Source organism: Clupea harengus, chromosome 8, assembly GCF_900700415.2.
Source record: "Clupea harengus chromosome 8, Ch_v2.0.2, whole genome shotgun sequence".
Taxonomy (NCBI): Eukaryota; Metazoa; Chordata; class Actinopteri; order Clupeiformes; family Clupeidae; genus Clupea; species Clupea harengus.
Genome location: NC_045159.1, coordinates 7044396 through 7064256, shown reverse-complemented (window position 1 = coordinate 7064256; position 19861 = coordinate 7044396). Strand labels below are relative to the sequence as shown.

General features: G+C 43.2%; 1 protein-coding gene across 2 annotated transcripts in view; it reads right to left on the bottom strand.

Annotated features, from left to right (window-relative positions):
* tenm2b (teneurin transmembrane protein 2b) overlaps window positions 1–19861 on the bottom strand; it is a 66012-nt gene that overhangs the window by 32515 nt on the left and 13636 nt on the right. For both annotated transcript variants that reach the window (XM_031571659.2, XM_042708435.1), the window contains exons 2-3: window positions 10733–10970; window positions 3142–3380 (exon numbers count right to left, since the gene is read on the bottom strand). In XM_031571659.2, the coding sequence (XP_031427519.1) occupies window positions 3142–3380; window positions 10733–10970 (477 nt within the window). The remainder of the gene's footprint in view (window positions 1–3141; window positions 3381–10732; window positions 10971–19861) is intronic.

Here is a 19861-nt window from a genome sequence, read left to right as displayed (position 1 = left end):
TTGGTATCCCCTCTGATGCAATCTCATGGAAATGGACATGGAGTTAGGAGAGAGGGTTTCTGCAGCTAGGTGTGGTCTTGGCTTAGCTGTATTAGCCCTACTTGCTCCATTTAAATTATATCTTGTTGATTTGTGGTCTTTTGGAGTCACTGCATCTCACTCATCCTCCCAGTGTGTGTGTGTGTGTGTGTGTGCGTGTGTGCGTGTGTGCATGCACTCATGTGGGCCAGTGGGCTTACATATGTGTGTGACTATGTGCATATGCATTTACAGTCATGGTTGGGGCAGGAACACTCTCTGACTTATGTGTCAGTGTGTTTATTTACCTCCTTTCCCATGCATATACTTAAGGGGTGAGAAAAGGAAACAGAAGCACAAATCAAATAGCACACACTCCTCCTCTCTTCCCCCGTGTCACCTGGTGTCCCCTGGCCACACGCAGCAGATATGAGCAGCACAGCGGTAGGTGGCTCGGGCTGGTCTCGCTCATCACTTATCTCCCCTCTTTCAGACGCTCTCACCAGTTAGTCTGAATTAGTTATGCAGTCCTTCCAGGAGACAGGTCTGCAGAGACCCAGTGCAGCCAGGCTCCATGCTCTGCCTTCCACGGTAGACCTGCCCTATTCTCCTCTCCTCTCCTCTCCTGCCCTCTCCTCACCTGTCTCCTAGCAACCAACATCCTCCTCAACCAGGGATGGAGTTTTGAGGAGGGTCTGTCTCAGCACGTAAACGGGCGTTCCACAGAAATACCAAGAGATGGTTGGCAGGAGCCAAATGTTGATGGTGAGAATACATGTAAAATATTGTAGGGTAGAGCTTCTGTTTGTCATTGACTGTAACTATGCCACCTTATAACAGCAACACACCAGGTTATAATTTCTGCTTGTCATTGACTGTAACTATGCCACCTTATAACAGCAACACACCAGGTTATAATTTCTGCTTGTCATTGACTGTAACTATGCCACCTTATAACAGCAACACACCAGGTTATAATTTCTGCTTGTCATTGACTGTAACTATGCCACCTTATAACAGCAACACAGCACAGTCTAAGGGGTTAACTGAGTTTTGGTGTGAGAGTGAAGTTAAGCCTTGACACTCGTAGGTGGATGATGCCACTGGTCTCTGAGCTGTAGGTCTGCCTCACTCTGGTGACAGCTCAGCGGAAAGGTGGTGGAGACTAAAAAGCTGGAAAAGGAACAGCTCTTCCGAAATACTGAGATAAAAAAAATGCTCTTCTGCTTGACTGCTGAATGTCAACATGCATTAGTGTGGAGTCCCCAGCATGGAATCACTCTGGTTTAATGCTAGTCTTTGAGTGTGTCTTCACTGCAGTGCTCCGTGATGTGTGTGTGTAGGTGTATGTGTGTGTGTGTGTGTGTGTGTGTGTGTGTGTGTGTGTGTGTATGCGTGTGTGTGTGTGTGTGTGTGTGTGTGTGGAGGGATAGCATAGCTCAGTGGAGCGGGCATCTGTGATGAGATGGTAGACCCAGGCAGAGGCCCGACGCTGAGTCACATCACAACCCAGGTGGAATACGGAATACCCACACACACACACACACACACACACACACACACACACACACACACACACACACACACACACACACACACACACACACACACACACACACACACACACACACACACACACACACACACTGGTAATGGAAGAGTTTCAGCATGCATCATGCTCCAGTGTGCTCAAACACATACACAGAGCCTGTCTTATTGCTCTTGGGACAGTGAGCTGAATACCATGTAGGTGTGTGTGTGTGTGTGTGTGTGTGTGTGTGTGTGTGTGTGTGTGTGTGTGTGTAGATGTGTGTGTTTGTGTGTGTGTGTGTTTGGGGGGGGGGGTGTATGAAGTTCACGTGAATAAGCAGGACTAAACTATTTAAATCATCTAAACTATCCATTGAGGGATTTAGAGCAAACATTTGATACCCCAGCAGGCTGAAAGGAGACTGATGTGAATCAGACTTATCTTGGTAACGGTGACGCAGGACGCCCCGCAGTGGCGGCTGAGTCATAAAACGCTGACTGAATGTCTGACTTCATGTTTGTCATTGCGGGTTTCTTAATGGCTTTCACCCCCTCAGTTAAACAAATGCCTGTGGCAAGATTACTGCCAAGATTAGCATGTCACCAGAGAAAGCCCCATCTCCTGGTTGTCAAACTCATTCTTAATTTGAACTGAAATTGCAAAATGCCACAGAAAGGCTCATTTGTATGCACTTGACACGCAGGCATCTATAGACAATGACCAACGAGTGCAGAGTAGGCGCTGTCTCAGCCACAGATAAGATTCCCTGATAAGCAATCAAATAACTGAACTTGCTGTTTATTCAGGGACTTTAGGCAAATCTCCTTTTTTTTCTGAAAACCTACTAGAGAACCACTTGTGCGTGGGGCCAATAGCAAGAAAAATAAATAAAAAAATAGGAAAAACATTTTAAAGCTTTACTGTGTTAAATGAATACTACATGTACTGTGTGTGGGGGCTTTCTTGATTTTTGTCTTCTCAAATTGAAAAGTCTATCGCCATAGTATTTTTTCTGACACATACAACGACGGCCCAAGCCGCTAATTACATGCTCCGAGCCCCTGGCATGACATGGAATGTTGAGTGGCGCATTACGCCTCCTGCTCGGGAGGGCTTGATGGCTGACGATCATGCGTTAGTTACCGACTGTGATGTCATGCGTTAGTTACAGACTGTGCCGGCCAGTCACGGCTCAAATCAAGCGTGCGCTGATGGGCGCCTGGCTGCCTCTGACATGTCAGGCTCTTATTCGGCTCCCTCATTCTCCCGCTGATTATCAAGACCCGTCTCAACACCCCACAAATATGTGAGTTTGAATCCAATCAGCTGCAGGCAGACATCGGGAAGAACATGGCGGAGCAACGACGGGCCATACAGTGGGATATGACCAAGGCACGGAACTCAGCACATTCAAGACACATCAGAACCAGCACACACACACACACACACACAAACACGCAGACACACAAACACGCAGACACACACACACACACACACACACACACACACACACAAACACGCAGACACACACACATACACACACACACGTCTAGCATGGGAAGTTATGTTAAGAAACGCAACAACGGCCCTACCTATGAAGTAGGACAGGAGGCCGGCTAAGAGGATGGCGGCGGCGATGGCGGAGACGGCTGCACATTTCCAGCTGCAGTACTTGGAGGGCTTCTTGAGTTTGAAGGAGCTCCTGGAGAAGGTGTTCCTGGGAAGCAGCCGGGGAGGGGGCGAGTAGACTGTGCCCGACGTCATGGGGTAGCCGGGGGACGAGCTGCTGAACAGGGGGGTGGTGCCGGAGGGCGTCTTAAACAAAAAGTGCCTGCAGAGAGAGCAGAGGAGTTCATAAAATAATGATTACTAATTAAAGCAAATTATTTAATTATTTGTTCAGTTAATTAAGGATACACTCGTTAATTATGAACCATTTAAAAAAAGCAGTATACCCACAAGTCCAAAAAACATCAAGAAGGTGCTAAATTGAGGTGAGAGTAATGTAATATACAAATGAAAAATATGTTGACACTTTTTTGTATTGTTGAGTGTGAATAAATCAACTCATGGCTTATCTGTGTGGTACCATACAGTGGTGTGGACTGTCTCATTTGCAGGACATTTTTTATCATGTTCACAAGAAATGCTGAATTTCGCTGTAGCTCATTTCCAATGTTTGTAATGATTTAGGAGTGAATTTGGTGGTGCTTAACGTCGGCTTATATTGACAAACCTGCCGATCCAGTGACTGCAAGAAATTGGTTAGTAGGGCTCAGATTTGACACACAGAATAAAACATATTTACTGTTAACATTATTATTTTGCTCAGAGTCCTGGGGAAGCTCTGAGGACTGAGTGCTGAGTAGCCCTCCTCTGTCTGCGGACCGGACTGCGCCCACACCCGCGCCCCGTGCCAGCCCTTTTGCCGGGGGTACTAGATGCCAGGTGGGCCACGGGCCGGGGGCAGTCTGTGGAGGGGCAGATGGAATGGGATGAAAGTGGTCAATGTCTGACCACGGCGCTTTGATGACGGACAGCCCCCCCCCCCCCCCCCCGCACTCACAACCCCCCAGTAATTCCGCCCTCAGATCTGGTTCCATCCATCTTGTCCGGGGCAGGGAGTTTGACCTGGCCTGGCCCCCCTGCTCAACCCCTTCCCTTCACTCTCCTGCACTCTACCCACCAGGATGTGGACGTGGACCTGGTGTCCTCCTGCCCTCAGAGATGACTCCACACCCTCAGTGCCCTCTCCCCTTCTCCTCCCATCGAGTCTCTCTCATCTTGAGGAGCTGGAAAGCTTTCAGTATTTTGGAAATCTTTCAGAATGTTACTACTTGTTGTGACTGTGGGGGCGAACATTGGCAGAGCTCTATGAAGGCTGTGGAGATCTGTAACTTCAGATCTCTGTATCCTTGTTAATAGAAGGATACAAATCTTCAAATCCCAATGAATTCCCCTAACATCCAATGTATGTTTCAATTTATTTTAACTCTCCTTGCAGATCTGATGAAGTCAGGTTAAATAGATAGAGAATTACACCAGTTTTAAATATGGAATTGCATTAGAAAAACACATCAATTCAAACTGGTGTCTTGCAAGGGAGGAAGACAGAGGACATATGCTGGAGAGGAGAACTGATGGCATGGATGGTCAGAGAAGCTCCATTCCCAGGCCTGGTGATGGGTATCCAGTGTCATCTCCTCCAAAGGTGCTCTCTGTCTCTGTCTCTGCCTCTGCATGGGTTTGAATCCACAGCCAAGGTCATACACACACGCACGCACGCACGCACGCACGCACGCACACACACACGCACACAGACACACACACAGACACGCACACACACACACACACACACACACACACACACACACACACACACTGGCTGTCTCTCTGTAGTTCAGCACCATTCATCCTGGTTTCTAACCTTAGAGCTGGCATAGTAAACCCTTTTGTCCAGAGCAGCACACAGTATAGATAAATCCCCCTCCTTATCAGCATGTGTGCCTCCAAGGCACTGAGCACCCCTGACCTTCACGTTGTTAGCACCTTCCAGCACCAGCCAACCTACAGGTACATCAAATATTTAACATTCAAACTATGGCTATAAGACCCTCAGTAAATTATACCTTGCCATGTCTGATACTACAACGTCAAAGAGCAGGCCTCAAAAAAAGGGGGTGTCAGCACGAGCTCCATTCCTCTGTCTGTCCAGGAGCGCGTTTTTTTTGCAGCGCTGAAGATATATTTTTATTTCTTTTTACACCGCAGAGAGCAATACGGGCCAGCATCAAGGAGGGGCAATAAAGTCTTGGAGATGTCAGAAATTTCCAGCCTGAGAAAGCCTCCCGATAGTCACATCCAGAAACTAATGAAAAGACGGCGCTGGCTAGCAGAGGCGCTTTGCTCAGTGCTTTAGACTGATTAATCTCCCGTGCACCAGTGAGCGTTAGCGATGGCACGGCTACAGCACCACAGAGAGACAGCAAGTGGTAGTCTTCTGCAACCATGCTTTACAAAACGGAAACAGAAAAGTCCACTCTGCTATATTTTTTTGTAGACATTTAACAGCAAACCCATTCAAAATCTAAAATAAAACAATAATAACAAAAGATTTTGAGAAAGGATCACACAGATCCCTTGTGTGTTTTTAATTCAGTCAAAGGATCCAGCCACGACTCAGGATCAAATGATCAACATCTCTGAGGGGCGAGGCCAAACCCTGGTCACACCCTGCAGACAGCATTTAAATGGCTGCCTGAGGAAGGTGCTTCAGGAGGCAAGAAATGAAGACGGAGAGGTGGAGGACGTCCTCTAGGCCACGGCCATAAACCTGGCTAATTCGCATTCCCATTGGCACTTCAGGGGTTTTATTTATTTTTATCTTGCTTTTTGCCTGTTCTCTTAGGATGTTTTTATCTTTTATTAATTTTTTTTACAAACCAAATGTACTTCTCAGACAGCACAAGTATTGAATTAATAAAGGGGGTGATATTTCTAATAAGAAATGATGTGTGTCAAAATGTGACAACATTTTATGCTTGAATGGTTGAAAGACTTGATTGACTTCATACACCTTGGTTACCTGGGTAAAGACTGCAGACATCGTTTGAGAGAAATTATGAACAACAGGTCTACACAATGTAGTTGCAACAACTCAATCACAGGGAATTCATTTTTTTTTTTTACATTTTTATAGCTCAGTACTATCTGCTTTCCCACATTACTACCAATGTTCCTTGTGATCTTTTGTAGGCTAGGGAATGTTTTTATAATCTTTTAATTGAGAGTGTTCACAGCTCTCCGACTCCTTAGACAGAATTGGCCACAGTGTGCCACTCCACAAATAAACACACCCCGTAGAGACCTTGGCACTGGCAACACTCAAAACACACAAAAACCCTGAGCAAATAGAGCAAAACACAGCAAAAAGTGAAAAACAAGAAGTTGTGAAAAGGCTCGCTCTCGTCGTAAACACCTCCGCCTCCCCAGAGGACGTGCAGAAGACCAGAGCAATTAACATGGAAGACGTTAACAGATAATGAACCCAGATCCACTGGCGGTATGTTATTATGGAAGCCCTGCTGCTGGAAATTGTAAGGGATGACAGTCTGAGGCATTTGTTCCACTGTGAGCTTAGGTGGAGCCTACCACTGAGAGCCATTTAAGGTCTACAGCTTTTAATTATTTGCTCAAATTGCATCCCTTTATCTTGTCTTCAACCAAAACAAACAAAAAACAATATTTATATGTTTTCTTCAGGCCACTTATTTAGGAACAGTCACCACAACACCATATAATAGCCAGACTGGAAAACCCCCATCTCTATATCTGTAATCCATTGAAACCATTGCTTAAAGCAGACAGTAGCTGGATATGTTTCCACTCTACCACATTTCAGGGACACCACTCATTATGAATACATTTAAATGATATCCAATGCATTCCACGATCTCAACATGATCTCAATGGGGATTCACTCATCCCTGTTCACCCATCCTTAAATCACAGAGGAAAAAAGAGCCACTTAAACACTGTGTGAGTGTTATCTAAGATTCATTAGTATTACTCAATGAATCGTAACACTTCACGAATGTATTCGGTCTTGGCTATTCCTCAGCGAGACACAATTATCTTGTGACATTTCAGTTTGTTTCTCAGTATATTGAGATCAGCTTGTAACGAGGTTGTTAGTGGTGTATGGGGACAATTATGAAAAAAATCTCATTAAGAAAACCTCTAAACCACACAAGATACAACACAGGGAACTCATTTTAAATGGGTCTATTCTGATTGTTGAGGGTGGGCACTGCATAAAAGGGTTAGGGAAAGGTTTAAAACACAATGACATAAATGAATAAATGAACCTAGTAATGTATTACTTGTTTATTCACTTATTTAATCTTGTGTAACCATGGGTTAGATGGCCAGGGGCTTTTGAAGACAAGGAATGGAGTTGCATCAATGATGATTTAAAAGGAATTTTGGAAGGATTGAAAGGGTTAGAGCAAAGAATAAATGTAATCAAATGGGTGAGGTCATCTTTGATTATGGCATGGAAAGATATGAAGTTTGTCCAAAAGATAGGAAGGAAAAAGCAAGGTCAGACCAGGCCAAGTAATAGAATAGAAAAGGCTGATTCGAGAGAGGAGGCAGCTGAAGAAGCAATGGAAACGAGAAGATGATGTATGAGTATGAGCATACTGGCTCCGCTAGGGAGGGTGGAGCTCAGAAGAAGACGAAGAAGGATGAAGAAAGAAGAAAGAACAAGTTGAGGCCCTATTCTACAAGGATCCATTTCAGTCTTTATTCACTCAAGAGAAAATGGGAGAGCGGAAAGAAAGGACAAGGACGGGTATCTTTAACATGTACATGCTAACATCAAAGGCATGTGGATCTCGTGTTACCGGCAGACATTCCTCTAGCTGGAGTGAGAGGTCCACCAATGGATGATGGTGAGAGAGATGCAAGAGGTGGTGCATTGTGTAAGGGCTGCATCCGCTCCCGGCCCTAATGGGGTACCTTATCGTGTCTATAAAGGAGCGCCTGATGTTTTAAAATATCTATGGAAGCTTGTGGCGATTGTATGGAAAAAAGGGAACGGTTCCGAGGATGTGCTGTCAGGTAGGTGGTATTTTCATTCCAATGGAGAAGACTGCTGCGACCATGGACCATTTTTTTGACCTATCAGTCTTCTTAATGCGGATGGAAAGACCTTCTTTGAGGTTGATCTCCTTTTTGAAGGCAAATTGCTTGATAAATATATTTCTGTCCAGAAGGCCGGAATCCCATGATTTTCTGGATGTTTGGAACATAGTTGCATGATTAGGCATCAAATTCAGACAGGCAGAGACCTCTGTGTGGTATTTTTGCACCTTACTATTGCATTTGGATTGGTTCTACACAGTCCGTTGTGGAAGGCATTCGGTTACTTTCAGGTCCCTGAGAAGATTTCAGCGTTAGTCAAAGCATATTTTGAGGATATTCTGTTGTGCTTTAACACAAGTCACTACACCACACCTTGGCATCACTGTTGGGTTTCACCATGGCAATGGAGGTAATTATAAGGGCATCTAAATGGGTTGTTAGTTGTGAGAGGCTGCAGGACGGCACCTGGGTTACCTTCCATCCAAGCATGATGACAGTTACAGCAACTGCTCCATGGCTGTAAGCCAAGTTGAATGACAATCTGAGATGGGCAAAGATGAAAGTGAAACTGAAATGGGAAAAGATGAAAGTGAAGCAAAGTAGAAGTGTGTCATTCAGTAAAGGAAAACTGGTCAGGGAGATTTTTTATATTGATGGGGAAGTGTTTTTATATTGATTGTGTAGTGTTTTTATATTGATGGTAATAATGTTTGCACTGTATGACAAACAAGTGATGCAATATCATGGTCGTTAATGGGAGACACATCCCTTTGGATTAAACTACAAAACAAGATGGCTGCGCAGTAAAAGACTACAACAACCAAGGTCTAATGTATAACTCAGGGAAAGATATGCCTCAGCCACTAAGGAACAAAATGGCTCAGCTTAATGAAGAACTTTTTTCAGATTTTCTTCTAAGTATGCGTTGACTTTGTGGAGGCTTTGGTTGAGGAACAAACCCACCAATCCTTGAGATAAAACTGCTTTGACCTACTTTTGTCTGCATGCGACATGCCAAGGACTCCTTTTACATAAACATACATACCACTCTAGAATTTGTCATTTTATTTTCTATGACTAGTTGTGAATGTTTGTCTCAACAGGGCTGTGACAGGCTGCTGACTTACGCCCTGGTCCAGTTGTTTCAAAACCCTAGGTGAAACATTACTATGTGCTTGCACTTAAGAAGTTCTAAAATTGCAATGGTAAACACCCTGAGGTATTAATGTTGGTAAAACGGCAAGGCACACAATTCAGCTGATACAGGGGCCCCTGCTGAACAAAATATTATGAATTGAGGTGTGAGTGCGGTCAAGGCTACAAGCACCATTAATACACCTACTGAGAGACCAACTTTGAAGTGGAGGCAGTGGGGACTGGGGAGAGCAGTCAGATGTCTGCAGGCACATTAATATGTTTGAAGTGTGTGTGTGTGTGTGTGTGTGTGTGTGTGTGTGTGTGTGTGTGTGTGTGTGTGTGTGTATGTGTGTCTGTGTGTGTCTGTGTGTGTGTAAGCCATGAGGGCAACATTAATAAGGCTGCCCCCCAGTCCACAGTGCTGACAGAAATACTAAAGCACTTCCCTCACACTGCCATCTAGCCACTCTCCAGAAACAACACAGGCAGCCGCCTGCCCTGTTGTGACAGAGGAACATGTCACACTGACGACGATGCTACATCTGTATGTCAGCACATGTCGCACCCACACAGACAGCAGCCCCACAGACAGCACCCCCACACTGCCCCTGTCATCATCACCACAAGCTCAACATTACTAAGCCCATGCTTACCACCAACATGGCACGACCTTTTTCATACAAAAAAAAAAAATGCCACCCCGCCTTAAAAAAAAGAAAAAGAAAAAGGAAAACAGAGTGCCGAGTGGTTGGCTGTGAAGGTAGCAACAGTGTGTGACAGACACCCAGGTTGGGCAGCGACACCCTGGCGGGGCGTTTGGCATCAGGGTGGCTGAGGTGGAGTGGAGTGGAGTGGAGTGGGCCATGGCGACGGGCCGCAGCACCGTCTCTGCTCCCGGTGAATAAAACATCTAAGGGTCGCAGTCGTGGCCTCATGAATAGTGCATGGGCAATGTTCAGGGTGTGATTCGGGAACAGGGGGAGGCGACCTCTATCGCAGCAGGAGAATAGTAAGGACAGACACACCATGCCAAAAAAGGAAAAGGAGGGAGAGAGAATCAGAGAAATTGAGAAAGAAAAAGAGACGGAGAGAGAGAGAGAGAGGCTGAATGAGAGAGACAGAGAGAGAGCAGAGGGATGGAACACAATTTGGCCTCCGTATCTTTCGGCATTAAGCTAAGAAATGTGGTGGCAAAACCCATAACACCATATCAAGCGATCTGCAGTGAAGCATACTATTGTTTTGATTTGTGTCAATTGGAATCACTGACACCTGGTTATGTACTCTAAAGCGTAATGTGATCCAATCCACCAACTGCACATTTATGGTTGGCTGCCAAGTGCAGGCGGCGGCGGCAGCAGCCAGATACGTGAACAGGTGCCCAGATGTCAGACCCACCGTGTCTCCAGCGGCACGTTGCTGTTGAGCGCCCAGCTGTCATGGAGCTGCACAGACTCGGGCGTGGAGGGCCCGTCCCCGGGGGCCGCCGGCTGGTGCTGGTGCTGGTGCGCGTGGCTGGGGTTGCGGCGGCTGGCATGTGTGCCGCGGTTCAAGGAGTTGGCCGAAGACTGGTGGTGGCTGTGAGGCGGCGGGAGGGGCGGACGCAGCGTGGACTGACTGTGATGGCTGGATGAACCTACGAGAGGGAAGGAGAGAGGGAGAGACATATTGGGGGTGAGGTTTACGCACACGGCTAATAACATCGCTAATAGCATCGTTATTAGGATCACTGCACTGAGAAAGTATAACAGAGGAAGCATTGCAATAATACCATACTTATTATACTGGTCCACTTAGTGCCAACCTCATTTTTTTTTTTACACAAAATCATTGTGCTATTGAACTGCAAAAACACTGTTGAAGCTTGAAGAATACAGAACACCTTGTGAGTTTTGGAAAATGTATGAAGAGGAAAGAAAGGTAAAAAAAGGGGTTTTGAAAAATCGATATAGGAAAAAGGAGGACTGAAATATTTCGGTGCATTTTTAGAAAGATGGATTATTTTAAGGGAACTATATATACACTAGTGAGCATTTATGCATGACACCAAGTACTGTCCATGATATCGTTCATCTAAGAAATATAATTGTGAGGATAATAAATGCCACTTAAATATATTAATAAAGCATAATTAAAGTGTTTTGTTTTTTAAAACAATCTATCCAAAGCACAAAAATATAATAATTTTATATTATATAAAAATAATTAGGATTCATATTAATTGACAGGGTAACATTTTCAATTGGATGATTTAATTATTTTCATCATTATTATTGACATGAACATTTTGTATTTATTTATGCCAGCAGATGCATATCTGAGTGCTAAAATAGCTGGAAAAAAATAGAAATACAAATGGGTTCAATTATTAGCAAAAAAAGATATAATTTCCAAGTAAATATAGTAAATATATATATAAATATGATAATAGGTTTCATAGTTTTCCAGCACAGATAATAAAATGTATTCTATGAGTAGTTTCAGATCAATGCATGATCAATACATTTGGACATCAAATGTAATAAATGAATACATCTAGTATAATACTAGAAACACTAAAATCCTAAAATACATTTAATAACTGATATTTCATTTCAATAATGCTTTTCACATATGCCTCTCACTCTCACATGTGTTGCTAGGTGCTGTGTTTAACAAGTAGTCAATCAGATTCGGTAAAGAACAATAGATAAGACAATATTTACTTTTCAGCTACAGCCAAACAATCAGTGGTCAGCTCTATTCAGTGGCCAGGATGTCTATTCTTTAACTGACAGATTCAATTTTTCACAGTTTATGTTCAATTATTCGCTCTAGCATCAATATGGCGGAGTCTTTTTCTCCCATCCTTGTTTACTCAAGTTTACATATAAAAGAAGGAGGCAAATTAAAGATTCGATCCGCCTGCATTGATCATAATGCATGTGAAAAACACCATTAGCTCAAGGTTGGATGAGCTTCAATTAAAATTCATCCAGCGACATTTTCTTCTCGCTTGGGAGAGACAAACCCCCTCAGATGATTCAAAGGCCTCATGTCTTCAGAGAGAAACACAGCTGAAAGATGAAAGAGGGATTGAGGCCCAGAACAGATCTGCCACGGCTCCAGGTCCAGCCTGTGTAATCTCTCACTCCACACTGTGGCCGAACAGCAGAAATAGGCCTGCCACAAAAGCCTGACGGCACACAAAGACCAGAGGCTGAGAACTCCTCAGGAATATCAGCAGCCAACAATGGTTTCGGGGAGCCACGGATTATGCCATGTGACACGTCCATCAAAGCATTCCCTCTTACTTCGCAAACTGCAATCCAACCAAACTCCGCATAAAAGGCGTTGCGGGCCTCGCCGTTTAATGTGCTTTGATAACCTTGGCGAGGCGCAGATCCAAGGCTTCGGCTTTTGTTTTTCCTCCGAGACCCACGGTTCAAACAAGAATTGAAGCGACAGCCATAGACTGCTATTAACTGGCCTGTGAATGGGCATGTGATGTGTGTGTGTGTGTGTGTGTGTGGGGGGGGGGGGGGGGGGGGGGGGGGGGGGACACATCTGATGGTCTGTAAGGAGATTGCTTCTGCCAGGATCCGCTGCTTTAACATGGGCAAAAACCACACACTCATGCTGGGGACCCCGGTGAGTGAAGCCACTGAACAGGGCCAAAACAAAGACCCTCTCCTCATGGGAGAACCACAAACTACACGGCTGATCAGAACTGGGAGAAATAAAGTCGCTACAGTAATGCTCAGATTACAGCTGTATACCACAGGCATGGCTTTTATTAGGCTACTGTATTATGTGGAATGGCCCCGACACACACAGAGGCCCCATTCCACACTGAAAATGCACAGATCCCTGAGGGCTGCGGTGAAAGGGCTGACCACTCATGGTGTTATGGAAGCCACTAATTGAGGCTTTATCTTTAGGGGTCTGTGTTGAGGTGCTGGAGATGATGATGGGGGGGATGGTGCGTCGTGTTCCATGCCGTAATACTGAAGCCAATGAGATCATGGGTGCGCCGGTGGAGGATAATATTGTGACAGAGTGACAAAATCCAAAATGGATGTCACAGTACACAGTGGTATAGCTGTAGTACTCAACTATAATCACATAAACCTGATAAGCACACGTGCATACGTACATGCACATGTACTGAAATAAACAGTTTGTACCTAAGATATACAAATTTACAGATGGATACACGCACACGCACACACGCACGCGCACACGCACACACACACACACACACACACACACAGACACAGACACACACACTCACTCACACACACGCAAGTGTTTTGTTCTTCAGTAAAGGGATATGAGGCCGTTGTCATTGCAGATGGAGTGAGTCCACAGAAGGCACAAAAAGACGAGACATTGTTGTGTGCGAGACACGAGACAGGAGACATCGTTGTGTGCGAGACACGAGACACGAGACATTGTAGTGTGCTATTTCAGAGGTAATTTACTTTACTCCCCACACACCCCAAAACAGACTAGAGCCACTGTTTTAAGACAGGCCATAAAATAGGAAATGGAGCAATAATATTATGTTTACGGTTTCTATTATTTAGGGCAAGCAGGATCTCTAGGAAACGCAAAGTTAATAATAATTCTGTGTACCTTGTGTCCACCCCAAACCATGCAATGGCCCCTTCATTTGAGCATACACTCCCTGCCTTTCAGCTTCATCTGTTCACATGAGACAGACCGCTTTTTATGTCAATGCACAAATCTACTTAATAGTCCATAGAAATTAAGAGTTTTTTTTCACAACGAATGCTGTGCGCAACTGTGTTTTGTAGTAATCCATTCATTCAAACTTGGTTATGTCGTCAATTTCAATTTCCCCCCCCCCCCCCCCCCCCCCCCCTCGCCCCACACAGTGCTAAACAAGTCTCGACTGATGACGGATTCTGTCTAATAACAAATCCTTCATGTGCAGATGTGTGATCTGTTGTTGTATCCCAGAACAGCCGAGTTCACGATTGTGTGTCGTAAGATTGCCATGCTTTCAGTCCGCGATTTATGGGGATGTGAAACAGCTGTGAAGTCATTCCATCCTTTCAGCTGACACTCATTTCTCCATGCAATCCTCAATGCCGCGCTGGCTTTCAAAATGTGTTTTTATCCCAAAGCTTTCCGTTCCCCACCATTTAACAGTGTTTATGAATAATTGAGTCTTGATCCAGTGAGCAAACCTGTGTGGCAGACAAAACAGAGACTGTGGCGGCTTTTGAGAGGCCTATTTTTGTGTCCGACACATCTTCCCTGGTTCATCACATTCTGCTACGAGAATCGGTGTTTGGTTCGGCAATTTGGATTTTGATTAAAGAATTGTCGAGCCCCTGCTCAGTGAGCGAGGAGCCGAAGAGAAGATCAGTATGACGCGAGAGCATAGTTCACGTAGCGAAAAATAACACCACGTACTACATATAAAAAAGAAGTATTATTTTTAAAATGGCAGACCCAGAAAGTATTAGCAGTTTTGTAATTCGTTTTTTCAGATGGACATTTTTTTGCCCCAAAGGTTACAAAGTTACAAAGAGTACAAAGCAAATATTTTTTTTTTTAAATACAAAAAATAAATACTAAAATCTTGCATAGGAATAAAGCGTCTGGGTGTAATTACAGTGGAGAGGCTGCGTGGAGCCGAGTGGAAGAGGAGCACACGAGCTTGGCTGGGTGGGATGCTGCCGCTGGTGCATGGCAATGGTGAAATTACTGCGGCAAGGGATGACAAGGATTAAAATAAATTGCCCAACGTGAGCAGGGGGAACCTTGGAAAAACAATACCAGTAAAAGCATAAATGTCAATTTGGAATGATAAAGGACTCAATCTGTATGTAACAGGGGAGGCCCTGAGATACTCTCAGGTAATAGAAAAAGCGATTTTTACTGTGACTAAGCCTCCTTAAAATATAAATGAGATGGTGTGATTGGTGAAATGTCTTTCAGTTTCTTTCATGTTTATTCACTCCTTTTCATAAACAGAGCTTGGTGAATATGTCCTCCTGGATAGACCGGAGTGCCAGCCATCTTACTGGACTCTCATGTCATAGTGTTTCCTGTCTTTCCTCAGTGGGGTCACACACTGCAAACTGACCAATCCACATCTGAGTGCACAGTTTAAACTGATTTGCAGTTTTCAAAATACTAAAAATACTAAAATATCGCATGTTAGAAAAAAATTTAATCTAATTTCACTAAATTAAGCGACAAATGGCCTCATTTTGAAAAACAAAACAACAACTATAGATTTACTTTTAATTTTTTGGCATTGTTACGGTCTCTGGGCACAAAAGTCTATTCACCAATTTCTTTGTTCGATTTGCTGTATTTTGTCATAATACCAAGAAAAACTATTCATGAAATGAATACAAATGTACAAGGCAAATCACAAAAGCTAATAAACGCAAATAATATCTGACGTACTGCATACTGCAGCACTCTCAAATGTGAAATAGGCAGCCCTGCCAAGAACGCAGATAAGTAGAGGGTGTGATTTTCACACAGAAGGATTGAATGTGGTCAGTTGCTCTAAATGTGGTTTGTACTACTACATTTTGTATTGCTTTTTGCCTTAAAAGCAATACTTATGTTAGCTTTTAGCATTTTTAACCTATTTTAAAAACTTGTTCTATGTTTTCTGAAGGACAATGATTATATGTCTAGTAGAGGCTTCACTGGATCAGTTACTCTGAATATGAATGAAATATAAGCCTTGAAAAAAATACAAAAAAAAACCAACAACTTAAAACTAGATAGCAAGGTAGCTTTTGATGCTAGTAGGTGACATTTTATGCTAGTTTATGTTGTGATGGAATGCCATCTTAACCCTTGTCCTCTCTTGGCAGCATCACACTTTGAAAACTGTGTAGGTGTGCTTGATGTTTAAGCCTACGTGGTTTATTATCAAGTGTGGTGTAGTGTTCTGCTCTTACATTTATTTAGTGCATTGTCAGATGCTTCATCTGATTTTTTTTGTGTATCAAATAAAGCTTTTATATGTAGACGGCAATGTGAGTTATTGGCATCAAGCACATTTCAGTTCTACATATGAGTTTTGACTCAATGTCCTGTGGGTTTCCGATGTGTAATTTAGACACCAGCATCAAATCTAATTCTGTGGTTCTGCCAGTTACCTGTCTGGATTTTAGAACAAGACTAATTGGCTCACTGACCCTGATGAGATTAACTTTTGAGTGATGAGTTAAACATTTTGGTGTCTTTAGGAAACTATTTAGTTTGGATACACACTGACCCTTCTTTCATCAACCACTGGCCAATGAAATTAGATGACTTTTAACATCATTTGTAGTACTGGTACCAATTTACAAATTTTATTTTAGAGCACTGATTTTCTACAGATTTGCAGTTCACCTGACATCAGCCGTGATGTCAAAGCTGGCGTACTACGACAAGTCATATTATTTTGAACCTCGGTATAACCTGTTGGAAGATCATACCTAACATTAGCTTTGTATCGCTTTGTAGCGAATCAGGGCCAAAGTGCACACTACCCACCGTGGCCCTGTGTAAGTGAGGAAAGCTAGATCATGCAGCACTCTGTTCTAGATGCTTCCACTGAAGAAGCTGTGTCTATTGTCAATTCTCTCAGGACTTGCAGTGGGGGACGGGGATGTGGTGAAAAGGCATATAGTCAACGCACCCCCCCCCCCCCCCAGGTCCACAAAAGGATCACCAATGGACAGAGCTCTGTGCTACTTAGCCCTGTCCCCTTGATCAGTCTCCCTTCATCTCTGAGGCTGAATTAAAAACAAGAGGTCGCGGCACTTACTGTGGCAATGAAAAATAAACAGTGATAGTGGGAAGACACGAGGCAAAGATTCGGAGCACAATACTTCTTCTCTGCCTCGTCCACTCAGCCCAGCTCATTAGACCACTGTCCCCCCCACTGCCCAAGTCTGACAGAAAACCCAGTAAACTCGCACCCCGAAACGCCAGAGCGAGAACTAGATAACAGTTATTACGTCTGTGGCATCTGCATTGCTTATTTAGATGCTAAGACAGCACAAAGGAAAATGCTTTTGTTCCTAAGACACACAGAGAAATATGGGGGTGATCATTCAAAGACTTTACACAAACCTCTGGTGATTTCCATGTTAGGATCTTTTTTTTCCAACGAGACAAGATACCAGAAATAGTTAGTAGGGGGGGAAAACAACGCATGAATAATGCATCTGCTGTATTAGTGTGCTAAGAGCCAAGCTCTTTCCAGGAGCACTGAAGCTATTGCTGCTCAGATGCAGTTCTTCACACATGCATACACACACACACACACACACACACACACACACACACACGTGGAGTATGCTTCCTCACGGGGGTTGGGGGCAGACTAAAGAGTGCGAGAGAGAGAGAGGAAGAGTGTGAGAGAGAGACAGCGAGAGAGGAAGAGTGCGAGAGAGAGAGGGAGAAAGAGAGAGAATTCAAAAGAGGGGAATAGTAGGAGGAAGACAGAAGAAAAGGAGAGGTGGGGGGAGAATAGGCCCCACAGACACGATGAGGAGCACCATGCCAGAGACACCCCATCTCTTTCAATGACACCTCTGAGACTCTGGGCAGGAGGGAGGGAGACACACGCACACGCATGCATATGCCGCCTGCTACCAAGAGCCGCGCAGTACAGAGCCAGAGAAAGAGAGAGCTTGAGAGAAAGAGAGAGAGAAAGAGAGAGAGAAAGAGAGGGAGGCGAGTGCCATCGGCACATACCAATCACACCCTAGCACCACCGTCAGCAGGATGGCAAACAGAGATGGTGGAGGCAGGGCGGAGCAGCAGTGAAGGGAATGGCTGAGTCCCTAGCTTCGCTCTGGGACACCACGCGCTGAACTACAAGTAATGAATACGGTATAGAGTCAGAAAGCAAGTGTATAGTCACCATTGCATCAACTCTAATCTTGGACAAAGACAAACGTTTCCAAATAAAACTTTTATCTTCGATAACTAACATAGTAGCGAGCAGTGAGTAATACTCACAAACAGAGTCTGTCAAAATTACATCTGGCATTATACCAGTGGTTTCTGTTTTTAATGTTTTTATGTTTGTAATGTTTTTATTAAGGCATATATCATTCTAGGAATTATATTAAGTGGCATAGTGCAATATATGTTATCTACTAGTCCCTGATACTTACAATATACATGGACTTAAATGGAATTTTCCGGTGAAAAAAAGAAAGATAATATCACAACTGGTCACTGCTGGCAACAGCATGTTGGATATTCCCTATTTTATACATGGATGGGTGCAATGAATTATTTAAAAGCTAGTGTCTGGGTTTTTGGCATGTGGAAATAGTCTGGAAATACCTTTATACCTAAAGAGAGAACAGGTTATAGTTGCCTGAATCTATTACAGCTGACTTTAAAATAATTAATTCTTAAGAGCAACACTAATGGCACCGTTTTTAACAGTATTTGCAATGGCATTTAAACATTACAAAAGCTCAGTTGGAAATGTAAAATAGGTTACATAAACACTCTTATTGTGAATATGTGGTATATGTGATGTATTTACTTAAGAATACAATTAGTGCACTGGAACTCCATAAAGAGAATGTGGAAGTAGCTCCCAGAAAAGAACAGAGAAATACCACAATATTACAATACGTACATTACATGTATATGAGAAATATTTACTCATTTATCATAATTATAGGATGGGATGAGGTTGTTGAATGTACAATACACCCTGCAAATAAAAATATGCAAAAGACTGCATGTATTAATTCAAAGAAAATAAATCAGATGCATACAACCTTGTTACTATTTTGTATATGTTAATCTTTAAGATTTTTTTCCCGCTAAATGTAAATGTATAAAAAAAGATTAAACACAGATAAATAAAACATCAAACACTGACCACTGATTGTGGGTTTTTTACCATAAAGTACTATAATAATAATATAATTATATATATACAGTATTATGGCAGAGTTTCATCTACTGTTATATCAAAGAAATATCAAAAAGATATAAGTGGCTAATTGCCCCAGAATGAATAAAACCTCAAATGTAAATCTGTTTTAAACTCACAGAGACTGCAAGATTAAAAAACAAAACTAGTACTGTCAATCAATTAAAAAAAAGACTAACCAAATGCACAATTTGCTGTGATTAATTGTGATTAATAATTATTTTCTTCTTAAGACTGAAGCTTTTAATAATTGATATTTAAATGTAAAATCACAGAGTTCAAGTAGAATCAACACAAAGGAATTGAAAAACTATGGTTTAATAGCATCTTTTCAACTTTGAACACAGATTCTGTCCTGTGAACTACCGATTTCCAATAAAACCATCAAGGCCATCAAAATGGACTGTCAGCTTGAAAGGCATATTTGTTATATGTGTAGCATGTAAAGTGTGAAGGGAATTTTTATTATGGAACAGGGATTGACTAGGAGAAGCAGAAAAGAACAGAGACAGACTTTTAGCGAGGGAGATACTTATCTATCTATCTACGTATCTAGCGACTAGGTCAGTCCGTCGGTAGTTAGAACGTGG